The 16,955-nt window shown below is 41.7% G+C and overlaps 1 protein-coding gene across 2 annotated transcripts; it reads left to right on the top strand.

Moving 5' to 3' along the window:
* Positions 1–3,109: 3,109 nt before the first annotated feature.
* si:dkey-178e17.3 (somatomedin-B and thrombospondin type-1 domain-containing protein) lies at positions 3,110–16,683 on the top strand. Of its 2 annotated transcripts, none has more exons than XM_018673591.2 (5): positions 3,110–3,653; positions 11,208–11,393; positions 12,650–12,740; positions 14,885–15,043; positions 15,258–16,683. In XM_018673591.2, exons 1-5 carry the CDS (start codon positions 3,404–3,406, stop codon positions 15,361–15,363), a joined length of 792 nt encoding a protein of 263 aa, XP_018529107.1. In that variant the 5' UTR covers positions 3,110–3,403; the 3' UTR covers positions 15,364–16,683. The 2 variants fall into 2 exon arrangements, with proteins under 2 accessions (XP_018529107.1, XP_018529116.1); XM_018673600.2 differs by having other exon boundaries at positions 3,111–3,653; positions 11,211–11,393.
* The last annotated feature ends 272 nt before the right edge of the window (positions 16,684–16,955 follow it).

Here is a 16,955-nt window from a genome sequence, read left to right as displayed (position 1 = left end):
TGAGGGGTTTTTGATAAGTAGGCAATTTACTGTGAAGGAGTCATGCACTAGAAAGGTTGGGAGTCAAAGTCTGTTCAAATCCATTTCCAGTGCTGTTCCTGTTCTGGTGCCGTGTTTCATTCAGGGTTTGTTTTAACTTCTCACTCATGTGCCTTTTGCTGTTGTATTTGTTGGTAAACGCTATTTGAGAAATATCCTCATCTATTATCAGTCCATTAAACTCTTTAATTATCTTACCAGAAATGAGAGATTTCTGTAGTTGAGTCACGTTTTTTAAAACAAATGTTTTTCCTTGTGTCATCACTAGTGATGTAAAAACAGTCAAAATCTATATGTCTTACCGTAATGATTGTATTCAAATACTGATAGATTATATTTCCCTATTGCTGAAATAATGTTCACCGTCTTTTGTGTGTGTTTTTCTGTTTGGCCAAAAAACAAAAAAAGAGCTTGTATTCCTAACTGCCAAATAGCCAAGAGAAAATGTTAGTATAGAAGATCAATGTATTCCAAAGGCTGTGTGAGTATGTGTGTCTGTGGTTCTTCATGATGAATCTTGTGCAATAAATGGCATCCACCTCTGTTGTTTGTGCTCAATGTGAAGTCCTTTGCTGTGGGAGGGGATTTCAAAACTCATTAAAGCAAGCATCTGAAGACTTGAAAGCATGCAGTCTGGTTGTTGTTTTTATCCTCCCTCTCTCGTTCATCTGTTGTTCTGTCCTTTCTGTTACAACAGATCATGTTGGGACAAACTGTGAGGGGCAGGTAGGGGAGGGATCGAACAGGGAAGTCATTGTTCCAGGTTTGGCTGATGCTCATGTAGAGTATCCATCTCTCTCTCTCTCTCTCTCTCTCTCTCTCTTTCTTACTCTCTTTCTCACTCATTAACACACACACATTTGCAACCTCATGAAGGTGACAATGTTCGATTTTTATTGAGACTGTTTCAATGAGGCTGCAGTTTGTGGTGCTGTTGAACTGTGCTGCATTATACAGAGAAGTGTTTGTGTTATTTAGACTACCCTCATTTAGTTCTATTGGGTGGACAAATTAATAGAAACAATCAGGACCACAAAGTGCAGCCTCCAAAATGACCATACAGCTAAATCACTATATGTGTAATGCTCAGTTTTTCTGAAACTATTTTAAGGAGCTGAAAAAGTTTCAATAAAAATTGAACATTACAACTGTCATGAAGGTTTTTTTTTAATTGCAAAAATGTATAGAATTATTTTTGGCCTACATCATTATTTATACATTGATTATTTTATTATTTTTATTAATAATCTGGATCTGAGAAGAAACTGTTAACTAAAACTTTAAAATAAATGAATTTTTAAATTGAACTGTGAGTGGAAGTAGTAGCATAAAATGAAATACTCAAGTAAAATGCCTAAAAATGTACAGTATTTATTTACTTTCCACCACAGGTGTGTATATGAAGGTGTTGGACAGTGGACAGTCTGAATCAGTGTACCATGCAGCGTGGAATTTGTGGTCTATAATAAGTCAATAAGTTTCACCAGAGAACCCAGAATGATAACAGGAACTGTTAATTCACTGGCAAGACTGAGACACAAATACATGTCATGACAGAAATTTAATCTTAAACACTAGGGGGAGCTGTTGCCAGAGCCTCAAACACATCTGTGATTCCTTCCCTCCTTGCTGTTCTGGCACACACAGACATCAGCGATGAGAGAGGCCTCCTCTCTCTTCATATCTGTACAATAGGGCTTTATGAGGAGGGTCAAAGCACCCACTAACCACCCTTCAACCTAACATCATCACTCCCTCCCTCTTCCTCCCTCTCTCCTCTCTGCTGCTGGAGAGAAGACTGGTCCAAAATTGCCAAAATATCTCTCATCATCTCAAGTCTCACACACATTAGCCTCACAGCAGATCAGGCCCTGAGATCATCTTTGAACTCCAGAGATGAAAAGTCAAGTTTCCCTGTTTTTCTGAGAGTAGTCCATTTGTGACTTGATAGTTTCATGCTCTTTGTTTTGCCTAACATGTTGGCTACAAATACTGCATTTAATGAAAGGCAGTTTAAGGCACTGGCACAAGTCTTTTGCAATACATTTTATAGGTGGAAACACTTGTTTGTGATCCACATAGATTAACTTGTGACCCCACATCACAGGTTACAGCCTTTATGTGGAAATGAAAAGTATTTTTTATTGAGGTTAAAATGTCCAGTATTTCATAAGTAAAAAAAAAAGGCTTGTGACACCAGTGGGGGGCTCAGACCCCTGAGCTGGTAACCACTGCTCTACATGATATCCCACCATTTCCTAACTGTTGTCAGCTGTTATACAATATGAAGCAGTACATTTACTTTTAATCTAACATTTTCAGGCTTGTAGGGTATGTGACTACTCTCTTTGTCTGATACTAAAATATTTCTCCTTCTCGTCCTGTTGCTCTTTTACAGTAACCTGCATCCCACTGCTCAGTTTCTCCTCCAGAGCCTCCATTCACTCAGAACCAGTGAAGGGTAAGTAATGTTATTGTTCTCCAGTCTGTCTCTCAATAGGGTGGATGCTCCTAGTTCTGCGGGATCATTTTGTCGCTGCAGCTAAAAAAAAAGGAGGAGCGCTTCACTCCGCAGTGCTGCGACTGAATCCTGTTTTTATGTAAACTTGTCTTTTATTTTCTGATTAACGTTTTATAAGAGTGACTGCGCCGCTGTCCTTGGTGCTGAATTTGATTTTCTGATTGGGAGCTGAAACGGTTTTAGATACTTTCATTATGCTGTTTGCAGATATTATGATGGAAAACACAAGAGACGCTTTGTTCTTTTCCACTTGTGGCAGTCTTAGATTTCTTGAGTTGTTTTTCCAGTTTTGGTGCAACGGTGCAAGTGTATATATATATATATATATATATATATATACTATAAACACCTCGCTTAGGGCTTATTTGGTCTATTTTAAAGTATTTTCCCAAAAATGAACGATTGCTTTGACTGATTTGCATCTCACTTATATACTTGTAACTTGGCAGGAGTAGTGGTCGTTTTTTCACATATTGCGCAAGCAAGCGAGGGAGAGAGAGAGGGGGAGGGAAAGAGAGAGAGAGGCTTGTACTGTACGTCTTTCCTAATAACCAACAGTAACTCTAAGGGGCGGTGTCCTGACAGACTGATAGAGGAGAGCTGGTGCGCACACAGGCTCCACTTTTACGCATCACTTGTTCGTGTAGGTGTCCATACAGACGTTACCTCGTTTTCTTCGTAAATAGGACCATGTTGGATTCTATATAGGAAATACAGCCTGTGTCTTAACGTAATTCAGTTTTAAGCACCTTCCAAAGTGTGGCATACACCAGCGGAGTGTGTGCGTGCGTGTGTGTGTGTTAGTGAGTGTGTGGAGTAAGAGGACCCGGAGAAGTTTCCGTCATGGGAGCGCATGGATGGAGCTCAGCGCGTCTTGGGTTTGTCGTTTGTGGATATTTGTCGTTTTTCTGTGGGGAGATTGTTCCAGGGGCTGAAGCGGGCTGCAGGGAGAGGGAGAGCCCAAACTGCTGCACCGGCCGGAATAACGAATGTTTTGAGTACACCAAGAGAAAGACAGTGTGCTACTGTGACACCTACTGTCAGAAAACCAGAGACTGCTGCGAGGACTACCAGCGTGTGTGCCAAATATCTGGTGAGTCGCTTGTTCTGTCGTCTAATCTGGCATCAAATATCTTCAGAAATTGCGGTTGCTTTTGGGACTTGAATGCTCATAGTTTCAGAAAAAGGAGCACCTGTACTGTACAGATTTTGTGTCCTGCCTTTCGTTGTTTATTGTTGTCCAGTTTGAGCCAGAGATGGCTGGCATTGAGGTGACACAGAGACAGTGAGACATACTACACATAGCTGTCTGTAGTGTACCCATTATGGCTATTTGTTTTAAGTGACCAGCCAGAAGTGACTGTCTGTAGGAGGGGGGGACTTGGAGGGGCTATCTCCTGTCTTCGTGGTACGTTTTTCAACAGCAGGTTGTGTGTCTGTGTTTTTAAGTTTGTAGGGTTGACCCTTGACCTTCACATCAAAGTTTCACATTGCACAACTTGGCCACGAAGTGGCTGGAAACTGGAGTGAGTGATCATAACAAAGAAAAAAAAAAACATTTTGAATCCTGAAATTACAGTTAAGCTGTTCATAGAATCCTTAGATGTGATTTTGGGTAACCTCTCATCATCCCAGCTGCTGCTATATATGGCCAAATTAGGGAATGGACACCATGGAAACAGACTGCCAAAGATGGTCAGGGTTACAGTAGAGCTGTGTCTGAGATGTGAGACACACACAGGAAACACTCCAACCTGTAACTAAGGCTGCTCTTACGGTATGTTGAAACATCTCAAGTTCAGGGGGAGGAGTGATAGTTTGTGTATAAGTACACTCAGAGTATGACCCTCGTTGTAACAGCACACTAACAAGCACCTGCAGGGACAATCCCACAAGTCAAAGAGCACTTAAAATGCTGCAGCAATCCTTCTACTTATAGGCACATTTAGTATATACACAGTGAACCTTTGTTTGAGCACTGTATCTGTGTGGTGATGTGAAACAGGCTGCCTCATCCAGACTTGAGTCAATCACTTAAAAAGGCGTACAGAAGTACTATGATGGAAGCAGTAGACCTCAGCGTTTACTGCAAAGATAGCTGAACCACTTGTTAATCAATATTTAACTGAGCCATACTAGTGTTTTGCACAGTTTACTTCAGTACTTCACATAACAACTAGCCTTTTGTAGCATATTGTATTCATAGCTGAATGGCATTTTTACAACTCGAGGATCCCTTAATGTTAGTTTAAACTCAACAGAATTTCAGTGAAGACAAATCTGTGTGTTGAGCAGATTGTTTAGCCTTTTGATGCAAATTTGTAACTTTGTGTTGTGTTAGTCTTTAAACTTGCTTGAGACAAATGAATAATCACAGTCAGCATCATGTGACTCTTCTAATCAACCTACAATTTCAATTACATTGTGTCAAATGGTCAAAAGGAGTGGCTGTAATGTAAATGATACCGTATGTGACTTCTACGCTGGTAAATGGGTTAAAGCATTCAAAAACACCGGTATAGGACTTTGAATGTGCAGAAATTCTAAAATACTGCAATGATATAACAGTGTCATATTCAATAGGTAAGAATATTGTGCACACAAAGTTCTGTTTGTGCTTTGAATTCAACTGATGTGCATGGAAAAATAGGTTTGCTGCGTTGCTAAAAGCAGAGGTGAAACTAAATGCACTGCACCTAGAAAGAAATATTGCATACTCAAATCTCAATTTGTATTTTTAAATCCACTAAATCAGTCGAACAGGCGTGCAGAGGCAGCATTTATCTTCCAGCAGCCAGCTGAATGGATTCCAGCTACCACTTGATCCATCCCATGTGTCTGCCAAACTGAAACTTAACAGAATAAGCACAGGAAAGCACCTCAGGTCAGTGTTGAGTCATCACTGTACTGTTCAACAGCAGCTGGTTGCCTCAGAGGTCAGCTAACAGCCTGCCATGTGCAACGGTTCATTCACGTGTCAGATGAGGATTTTTAGCACCCTGGACCTGAATGTGTCACTCTGATGTGACACAGTACAGAAAAAAAGAGTAGTCACATGATGTTGTGATGCAGATGTTACAGGTTGGATGATGTTTTCCAGATGCCTGCGTGTGTTACTGTACAGGATAACTGACGTCTGCTGAATATTAAGGTTTATAATAATTTACAGTTCAGAAAGTAGCATTTGTCAGTTGTAGAAAGATACTTTTAGGATTTTTAGTTCTTGATGGAGAGAGACAAATCTGAACATGAAAGTGATGTCATGTTAACCATGAGCATTTGAAACCTGTATGGACCAGTGAGCACTGTGTGACGCTGTGAAAAACACCTTGACTTCCTTCCTGTGCAACCTGAGAATCTTTGCAGTATCAACACAGCGCGCATCTTGTGGCTTGGCTCGGGTCCACCAGAGGACCCTGATATTTTCTCACCCACATTACACTCTAAGACTTTATCTGATCCTGATCCTGCTGGTCTGTAATGCATCAAGGGGCCTGTCTGTGTACTGTCTGTCACAGACTGTAATTAACTGGTGTCAGCTGTAGCCGAGCAAAGAGCTTGGAGTGGCTGACATCAGAGGAGAGACAGAGAGCGCGGCCGACTGTTTGTACCACTTGGACCTGAACACTTAAAGCTTTCAGAATGTGATACTGTTCTCTTTTACTGCTCTTAGGAGTTGTGAGGCATCAACTTAAAACAAGTGGAGTTTGTGGTGGAATGTTTTAAGCAACTTAAAGTGGTGTGCCATTCATTTCTGTGCCCATTTTGCTCCACTCATCTCTTGCTGGCCAGGCAAGAGACATTTTCTTGGCTCATAGTCATCATCACTAAGCACAGGCATTATTTCATTCTTTTAGATGGTATTTCTTTAAAAGAACAGTATAAAGTCTTTCTGTACTTGACTGACTGAATGCACTGCTCACAGGACTGTTTGTGTTTAAATATTTGAAGTTTTTAAAATGGAAAACATGGTGGAGTCTATGGAAACAGAACATTTCAGCAGAGCAACCCAGAAATGAATAATGGACAGTAGTTGCACAACCTTGCAGTGACACAGAGTCTTGTGTTGAAGCTGATGAGTTAATTTATGTCAAGTTAACACCATTTATCATCTTCATCATCTAAATTACTTTGCATAACTTAGTAATGGGTTTGTCTTCTAAATCTTGGGCTTGACTCTCAGTGGATGTTTCCATTTTATGTCACATAGAAAAAACAAACATGCAGTTATTTGTGGTTGGCTTGTGAAAGGCTCAGTTTGCAAAATTGTGAAAGCTCATAATGAAAGTTCCCCCAGTTTAGTTGCAAAAGTTTTCAATGGTTCGTAAGATTTCATCTTCTGTGTTTTTAACGCATATGGGCAGATACATTGTTGAATAGGCAGAGAAGATGCCGGTTTCTGTACTGACAGGAACATCACTACATCAACATTAAACACAGCCTTAAGATGTGAGACACTTTTCTGGCTAGAAAGGGAAATTACTGTCTGAAGCAGAGGAGGAGGAGGAGGCAGGTTAAGAGGATTCATCAAAAACACCACTTCATCACAAAGTGCCTCCTAGAAAGCACTGAATGTCACAAATGACTGATACTGTGTGTTAGAAATCCATGTGGGGAGTTGTCTCCTGTTGTGGGAGTACTTGTAAATCACATATTCTTCATCTCTAAAAATCTCTAATTCCTCTTCATAGGCTCTAGAGATCAAACTGGCTCACAGGAGGATGGAGGGGGCAGCTCTTCTTCCCTCCTACTGTGGAGTCTGGTAATTCTCATTTCAGCAGGAAGACATACTGTATCCTCTGCCTCAGATACACCAGAGGTTTGCACATCATTCATCTGTCTTTCCTGCCTGCCCTTCTGCTTCTCCTCCTTCTCCTCCAGGGCACTGTATGTCGTCATGCCGTGATGTTTGCTTCCGTCCACCTACCTTCACTCCCTCTTTTTCTTCCTGGCTTCCCACATGTTCTTTAACCACAACCTCTATGACTGGTAGATGTTTTTGCCAAGCCCACTGAAACAAGCCAACTGTTGTAGAAAGCTTTACTGTCAATTTTCACTGCACCCATCACGATTAACGCTCCTGGCTGTAAGAGCATCTCCTTTATTATCCCCTTAGGGCATTCATCTAACTTATGATGTTGATGAGGTATTCTCTGTGTAAAAGGGTGAATTCCTCCAAAATAAAGTTCACTTTGTCTTTGAATGGTGATGACAAGAGCACATTTTCCGTTTCACTTCTTGTTTTTTTACCCTTTTCTTTATTTTTGTGTAGTGAGGCGTAGTCAGCGTAAGGAACTGATATACTGAATTTGTGTATCTTGTCTGTAGTTATAATCATTAAGCGATAATAAAGAGTTGAGAGGCCATCCAAAGCAAACAGCTCTGTCCTTTGGTCCTGCAAACCTGTCTCAGCTGTGTTTGTAATGAATCCTTTTAACTAGTTGGTTTGTTTGGCTCCTCTTTTCAAGGTGTCTACAGGAAACATTTACATGCTAACCTGTTATTAGGGCTCAGTCCTGTGTCCTTCACCCCGAGAACAGGCTTACAGTTCTCCCTTGTGTTGCCAAACATTGTGAGGCTTGTCTGATGGGACCAAGGCCCAGCTCTCTCTCTCTCTACATGGGAGGGAGGGGTGACTGTGGAGGTTTTTTAGGTGCAGCGGTACTCCACAGCAGCTGGACATCTGGGTCCCATCAGAGAGGAGATGAGGGGTGGGGGGGGTCGAGGTAGGCGGAGGGGGAGGGAGAGTGAAAAGGAGGACCCAAAAAAAGGAGACAGATGGAGGAGGAAGAACAAGGGAGAGTGTCGGGGCAAAGCGATAAAGGGAGGAGAAGATAAAGCAAATTGGGCGGGCAGGTCTGATAACTCTTTTGTTGTGGAACCCTAAAATGGAAGCAGAATTCAGGGGAGAGCGAGAGAAAAAAGCAAAGGAATGCCAATGTGAAAAGCCAGATAGTGCACTATTATCTCACTGTAACAAGTGTGACTGGAGATTGGCTGACAAGTCGGGGGATAAAAGTGCTGATGTTGGATACACATTCAGTGCTGTGTTTCAGTTAGTAGTGTTCGTCTGAAGCCCTGCCAGCTGCCAGGAAAATTAGACATACTCCCCCCAGAAACTGTCCAAGCAAACTGCTGTTACTCTCAACTATTTTATTTAACTACAGCCACATTTTTAAAATTTTCAAACACAGTGTAAAACATCTTCTCTGCAGCCATCGTGCTCTAAACCCTCTTTCAAACTCTAAATCCTGAATGACGCACAGAAATGTGTGACTCCTTGGTATTGTTTTTCTTTCTCACTTTTACTTTTTTTGTTTCAAAGTTAACTTTAACATTAACTTTGTTCTGCAAAATATTAGAGAACACACATATAAAATAAGCTGCAGATAAAACACAGTGTTTTTTACAATAAAACTTTTTAAATGACTTGGAAACACTTTGTAAAAATACAAGCTCATTGAAAAAACAAAAGCTCAACATGCTGACAACGAGCACCATTTGTTTCCTGTATTGGGGTCAGAGGTCAGAGGTGGTGGCGTACTTTCCAACTGGGGACTTTCTCGTCAACAATGCAAACAGGGGACAGCAGTGGCTGTAAGCTGCGTGGGTCAGGCTGTGTCAGACTGTCAGCGGGGTTATCGTGTGGGTGGTAAGACTGTCGTGCTGGTGGTACCAGAAGCAGAGGCTGTGGACCACTGTTTGGTAATTACCTTCTGACCTCTGGTGGCTCGGGGGGGGGGCAACAGGCTGAGACTTCCAGACAGAGCCTTAGTCCCGTTGGTGTGTGTGTCTGTGTCGATCAGGGTGGGTAATAGCCCTGTTTCTCCCTGGTTGCGGGAACTCGGCGACCCTATTGGTTTCATTGCACGCCCTCAACAGTAAAGATCCCTTCTGCATTGCTTAGTCGTGTTTTTCCCACTAAAAATGGCAACATAGAATTGGCTCCTGTGAATGTCAGAAGGTGTAGAGGAGGGAAGGAAAGACGATGAGCCAGGAGTAAGGATAAGTAGAGGTGGAGGACGCAGCAGGAAGAGGCTGATATGGTCGTGGGGTCTAATTCCAAAACACCTTTCAGTGTTCTTTCAAGAAACTTCATGTCAGCCTACATGGAGAAATGTGTACGTCTGTGTGTTTTAGGGGTGATGACTGAGGATGGAACAAGCCCAAGTGGGCGGGTTTATCTGACAGAAATTGTTTTCAATGTGTGTATGCGCGCGCGCACGCGTGTGTGTGTGTGTGTGTGGCAATCTGGGAAAGGCGAGTGTCAGGTGGGCAGCACTAATGTGCAGGAATGCAGAGATTCCACAGTGGCTTTGTGGATCGGCTGTGTCACTGAGACAGCCACCCCCCCTCTGAAAACCCAACAGGACCATGGGAATGAACCAAACAGGCGGCACCTTGAAAGCTCTCTCTCTCTCTCTTTTTCTCCTGTTCACACACACCCACACACACACACACACTTTATTCACTAGCAGCATTGTACTGAGGGGTGAGCGTGTATTATAAAGACAGAGTGAGGTAGATTAGATGGCGAGGGAGGATTAGATTCAGTTATGGTATATTTATCCTCTCCCTCCCTATAATTTCACCAAGAACATCTGAGAGCTTCAAGCCTGTGCACCTGCTCTCGTTGTATTAGGCCTTGCAAGTCCCACACTAGTAATATCTGACTTCATGAAAACCAGTCTTGTGGTGTAAGTGTACATGTTTACATTTATTAATCTGTGTGTGAGGATTTGAGAGCTTCTCTCCTACTTTGCTTGTGTGTTTATGAAGGGTGCACTTCCTCCCTAAAACAAGGCTGTTAAATGTCTGCTGCTATTAAATCTCTGTGTTGGACAAGACTTGATTACTGCTGGAGACTCTCAGCTTTGATCAGAGCAGCCATCTAACTAATATAGCTTCCTCCTAGCCTGATGTAATTGGCTAAATCAGCCTACTGAACGGGAAGCCTGATTGCTGCTGCTGCTGCTGTGTTTATATGTTATGTTGTATTTGTGTGTGTGTTTAATTGTGGGGTAGAGGGAAACTGGAGAGAACAGGATGCAAAATTAGACCCTTATTTAATTGCCCCCCCCCCTCCACACACACACACACACATACACATATGACCTGGGTTGCAGACTTCCTGAGTCTGGGGTTTGCCTGGACTGACATTAGTAGATGGTAATGACCCGGTCACTCTTTTGCCACCCACCTACCTCAGTCAGTGCAGTATTATGCAAGACAATGTCTGGGTGTGTATTGCAGCTCCCACTTTTAGTCATGCAGTAAAACATGGCAGAACAGATGAGAGGAATATTTATTTGGGTTAAAGGTGCAGTCATTCTTCTGAATTAGACCTCTTGTCATGATAACACAGCTGGAAAGAGCTTGTCAGAGTCTCATAAAAATATTTTTCCTTCTCTTCTGCCCTCATGCATTTAAATCCTCCTCAACTGAAACTCATTTTAACTTCCCAAAATGTACTTGACCTTCACTGAGAAAAGACATGATATCCAAAAACAACTAGAGGAGGGCTCAGATGATCTTTCTTTGTGTTTTTCACATGTTTAATTCATTATTTTCTAAAACTTTTTGGTCTTCACATTTCTGCTGCTGTTTATCAAAAATCCTCAGCTGATCTCTCTTCCTGCTTCCCTAGCAGCCATTGATTGTGTGGTGGGCTCATGGGGTCCCTGGTCTTCATGCACATCTCCATGCGGAGTTGGCAGCACAGAAAGGAGTCGCCAAGTATCAATTCCCCCTAGAAACGGAGGCACGCCCTGTCCAGACCTCAAACAGCGACGAGGATGCTTTGGAAACAACGCCATATGCAGCACTGCGAAAGGTGAGAACATGACCTTTTCTATCTGCCCCTACATGTGTGCATTTATGCAGACACGCACTCCTGCTCTGAACTCTGTTACATATTAATTTGGTGTTCTAGTATTCTCTGGGGTAGCACTTGTTAACAGTTTTACTGTAAGCTACACATTTGCACACATCTGTTCTGAAGCCTTATCTCCAGCTGCACCATTTCAAACGCCTCAGTTATGCTCTTTACTGTGGAAATACTTTACTGTTGATAAAACACCAGAAAACAGATAAACACTCTTCCAAGAAAAGATTTCTGAGGAAAACTGTGTTTGTGAAAACCTCACTTCTCATCACTTTGAGTCATTCGATTCATTGAGTCATTTTGAGTCATGTACGGTGCCTTCAGGAAGTGTTTAAACCTCTTCACTCACACATTTTGTAATGTTGCAGCCCTGTGCTAAAATATGTTTCCCTCATAAATCTACACTCAATACACCATAATGACAAAATGAAAACAGAATTTTATACATTTTTGCAAAATTGGAAGAAGTAAAATATCACATAGACCTAAATATTCAGACTCTTTCCTATGATACTTGAAATTTAGCTCCAGTTCCTCCCATTTCTCTTGATCATCTTTGAGATTTTTCCTCACCCTGATTGCAGTCCACCTATGGTAAATTGAATTGATTGGACATGATTTAGAAAGGCACGCACCTGTCTACATAAGGGTCTCATGGCTGACAATGCATATCAGAGCAAAAGCTAAGCCATGAGGAACTGCAGGCAGAGCTCAGATACGGGATTGTGTTGAGGCAGCAGATCTGGAAGAAGACTACAAATACATTTTGCTGCACTGAAGGTTCCCAAGAGCACAATGACCTCCATGATTCTTAAATGGAAGAAGTTTTGAACAACCAGGACAATTCCAAGAGCTGGCTGTCCAGTCAAACTGATCAATCGGGGGAAAAAGGGCCTTGGTAAGAGAGTTGACCAAAAACCTGATGGTCACTTTGGCTGAGCGCCAGAGATCCTGTTTAGAGATGGGAGAAACTCACAGAAAGACTTTGTGCCTTTCCAAATCCTGTCTGATCAACTGAATTTACCACAGGTGCACTCCAGTCGAGGGAAATGTGAGGAGGTTTTTCAGAGTCATAGGAAAGGGTCTAAATCCTTACGTCAATGTGATATTCCAGTTTTTCCTTTTTAATAAATCTACAAAAATCTAGACACAGTTGACCTAATGTTTTAATTTGCACCTTTCCATCCCCACTCCTGACTTTTCAGAGGTGGCAAAGATCCTGCCTGATTCTTTCAAGAGGAACTTCAAGGATCCCTGGAGACGACCACACATGCTGATGAAGGAAGAGAAGGCCAGGTAAGGCCTCTATTATTAGACTGCAAACAAACACACAAGAGTGCTTGCTACTGACCCAGACAACCCACTTTGTTTTCCTGTATAGAACTAGCTTTCATGTGCAATCAATGCAGAGAGGAAGTAATTACAGCTCAACTGTGTGAAGTGTTGAATGATTGCATGTCCGGGGCTGTGCTGACGCCAAGAGTTTGTGGAGACAAAAATCCCATCTATGTGTTTTTTGTGTGAAATTTACAAGATCAGTATTTTAAAAGCATATTTGATTCTATCTTTTAACAATACAACTTGTACCTATAGCTGTAATTATAATTAACTAAACTCTGTTTTCTTGCCAGCATTTATTTTAAGTGAGAAAATGTTCAGATGTTATAAAAGGATTCTGGCATGAACCATTTTGACTCCAGCTTCAAGGTTGCTTTTCAGCTTCTCTGATAGGATTTTACTCAAGCTTCATATCTGTTTTTCCTTAGTTTCAAAGGTCACTTTAAGATCTACTTTGTGCTCCAAAAGATTAGAGAGACACTGAGGCCAAGGTTGCCATAGCACACAGGGCCTTTGAAAATGCTTTGAAAAGTGTAACATGAACATCGTCACTGAATATTTGCATCACAAACTGACCTTTGCTGATAAGGCGCCTGTAATCCATGTAAAGGTGAACCCCCCCTCCTGCAAAGATGTCATCTTTGATTTGAGCTGATTGCAGATGTTCTCTGAGACGGAAAAATCAGAGAGAAGGGGAATAAAATCATGGCTGGTTTCCTGACAGCCCACAGCTTCTCACACTGATTAAAACAGACATTGGATCCCTTTGTTTTGACTGAAACACAAAACATCAGGGGATTGGAAGCACATTACTCATAAATGTGAGAAATTTGGCGTGGATGATACAGAGTTAGGGTTTCACAAGAGACATCTGGAGCATTTACAGGTCGCTGGTGTTGTCATGGAAATTGACCCAGGAGACGAGGGGTTAAAATGACATGAAATGAGGATTGTAGTTGTCTTTGGATCTCTAGCTATCTCTGAAATTCTGGAGTAATATTTCACAGAAATGTGGAGACTATCCTGCAGTTCCTATTTTTCTTGTAGAGGCTTAACACAGACCTTAATTTCTGACCTTTCAGGAATTAATATAAACATTTGTTTTTATAAGACAGCATTTTAGTGGTATGAACAGTATTTGAGGTTAGGTTTTGCAGAATGAACAAGTTCAAGCCTAATTAAGGGAGAGACAAACTAAGGAAATTACACTTTTGCGCACGTGCATACCTGTGTGTAGAACTTCATTAGGCTTGTTATTTCAGCATAATTTAAAAATGATCTCAAATACAGTACCTACGTTAATGAAAATTTCTGACAGATGCCAGTAAGCATGAGATATTCTGCTGAGGATTTATTCTTCACTTTGCTCTACCCTGTCCACAATTCTTATTCAGTACTTCTTCCTCAGAATTCAAGCATGAACACTCCTAATTAAGACCTGATTAAAAGAGGATAATTTCCCAGTGTTACTGGAGGGCAATGTCTTCAGGAATTAATTTGAGAGAAAAATGGAACTTCATGTTTTCTCTGACAAACCACCCCACTGAGGATGGTGTTTTGTCACAGCTGACTGAATCATAGACCAAAATAAATGGTGCAGGATGTTAAAGCGCCTGCCAGAGACCACAGCGATAAGGAAAACAAAACTTTATTATTGTTTCCAGTGCACAGACTGAGCTGTGTTGATATTAGGATATGGCAGGTGACCATGACACTGCTGGATCACCTTCAAAAGGAACAAATCTCTTACCAGCAAATTTGATTTGTCTTTTGCCTGCTTATAATCTTGGTTAAGTGAAGCTTACTGGGTTGGATCAAAACTTTGCTTTCATCAATCAAGCCAAGATAGATTGCCCCAAGGGCAGGGCAGCTTTGAGGCCTTTTGTCTGTGTTTTCAGTCCAAAGCTCAATCCAAAGAACAAAATATTAGATGTTGAGCTCTTAGCTACAGATCTCTGAGCAGCATGCTGTCAGAATCACAGGATTTTGAATCCAGAAATGCATGATTTGACCTTTTGCATTTTTGCCAGATTTGAGAATCACATGCAAGTAAAATTGAGTCAATTACTTTAGACTCCTTTCCTTTCTCTCTGTGCTTGCAGCTACTGCGTGTACCTGCGGCTGAAACAGGCCAGTGCAGCATGTAAACTCCAACTGTGGAGTGCTCAGCTGGTGAGAGAGAGGCTGGTCTGTGCAGAGTGTCAGAGTGATGCCATGTCAAAGTCAGACCGCTGTGGAGGTGATGGCCTGGAGAGCACCAGGTAAAGGATATGTTCATTTATCACACCCCTGACAGTCCTAACAGTCAGTTTAGAGTGGTGGGCCTGTGTAGCCTTTAATGTAGCTTAGCTGCAAACTGACGCAGAATGAAAAATGTATATCCCCTCAAATGAGGAATGAAAAATACTTTTCCTTAATTGCACTAGTTACATGCCTGACATTGTCCTGACTTTTTTTTTTTTTTTTAAATCATAGAACTTTCTGGTCAGCAGCTTCAGTCCCAGGCTGTCATGGTTCCTGGGTACGAGAGTCATCAACTGAGGGCTGCCGCTGTCCTCCCTACTCTGTGCTCTTTGTGTGAGCCGACACGCAAAATCCCAGACATCCGTACGCAGGGACAAGACTCCCTGCTAACTGTGGAGAGCCCTGCCAGCCAAGCCAGACCCCTCCGATCCAGATGACTGGATGGGTAACTCAAGGACATCAGCAGCATCCTGCCACTTTATCCTTTCACCTCATATACTCTGTACTGTATACACTATATGCTAAGCACACAGAAATTATTGCATTTAACTTCTGATTTTACAGCCACGTTATGTTCTTCTTCTTCTCCAAAGCACAGCAACATATATATACCTTTTTACCTCTGACTCTTTGCTATCTACCTCCATCAATGCAAGTGCATTTGTTAATGCATAATGTATAAATATATAAATATATTATTTTGCTTTATACATTTTCTACTTTTGATTGTTATGTGTATTGTATATGTGTCTATATAGCTACACTTATTTGTATCCAACAGTTTAAACACCAAACAGCAGTTGCTGCACCCAGCCCCAGTCACCTGCAGGCTAGAGATGCTGAAAACATATTGTATCCATTGCTAGAATCCTTGAGTCAATATTATCTGTGTTTAACAGTTTTGTCCCTGTTATTGTTTCTCTTCAGCAAAACATTTATGCCAGCAAGTCAAGGTGTATATCAGGTATTGATTCTCAGGTGCTTAGATTTGTGTCTTTGTCTCCCACCAAGCTTCCTCTTTCATGTCTGCCTCTTCTTATGGTTAAGACACTGATGTTTTTTTAGTAGTTTTATAGTGTCTCATCAGTCCCATATTGTTGGAGAGGAAAAAGAGCCATTTAAGAGAATTTCACTGTGGTTCTCTCTGTCCTCTGTGTCCAAGACTGAAAGGAATTACTTTATAACTGTTTTCTTTGACTCCACTGCCTTGCTCAGAAATCCTATTAAATTCACAAGGGAGTTTATTCCATCAAAGTGACACCATGTACAGCCATGTTACTCCCATTTTTTTTTTTTTTTTTTATTAACAGAATCTCCTCCCAGTACAACCCACAGCTCCTTGACCTGCACTTCTTTTTCAAAGAAAACTGTCAATACACAGCGTTACCGTCTTGATTTTTAAAAGCAGGAGTCAGTCACTTAGCTCTGTATGCTTCCCCCACATCTCTTGTACTGCTGGTTTAAGATGAGGACACATGTTACATTACATAGTGCCGGTAAAGGGCTTTTCTCTCTGGAAAGCTGTATCTTTCTCTTTCTCTCCCACGTCTGTGTTTGTGTGTTTATTTATTATAAAACAAGTGATGACTTTATTATTAGTGCAGCACAGCATACTCTGTACACTGTCCATTAGTGAAAATAAACAACTATACTGTCATTTCTCCCCCACTCTTGTCATATTTCTTGGATGTGGGTAGCATTGTGCCTCTCTCTGTAAGTGTGTGTGGGTGTGAGTGAGTGAGAGTGTGTGTTTGGGGGTGTGGCTGAGCAATCAGCACCAGAATCATCAGCACACCTGTTTGTCATTATTCATCAGCCACAGTACAAGAACCCCATCTTTGCAACCACTCACCTGCCTACCTGGTCCCCTTCCTTCATTGCCTCTCATTGTTCCCCTCGCTATTTCCCCTGAAAACCTTTTGCTGCTTT

This window comes from Lates calcarifer, linkage group LG13 (genome assembly GCF_001640805.2).
Source record: "Lates calcarifer isolate ASB-BC8 linkage group LG13, TLL_Latcal_v3, whole genome shotgun sequence".
In the NCBI taxonomy this organism is placed as follows: Eukaryota; Metazoa; Chordata; class Actinopteri; family Centropomidae; genus Lates; species Lates calcarifer.
Note: the sequence above shows the minus strand (reverse complement) of the source record. Positions and strands in the feature narration are given on the sequence as shown.

Bases quoted from the DNA above. Each gene is read 5' to 3' on its own strand.
- si:dkey-178e17.3 (XM_018673591.2), top strand. From the start codon at position 3,404: ATGGGAGCGCATGGATGGAGCTCAGCGCGTCTTGGGTTTGTCGTTTGT. The intron at 11,394-12,649 runs GTGAGAACATGA...CTGACTTTTCAG, and splicing joins CATATGCAGCACTGCGAAAG to AGGTGGCAAAGATCCTGCCT. The intron at 15,044-15,257 runs GTAAAGGATATG...TTTAAATCATAG, and splicing joins GATGGCCTGGAGAGCACCAG to AACTTTCTGGTCAGCAGCTT.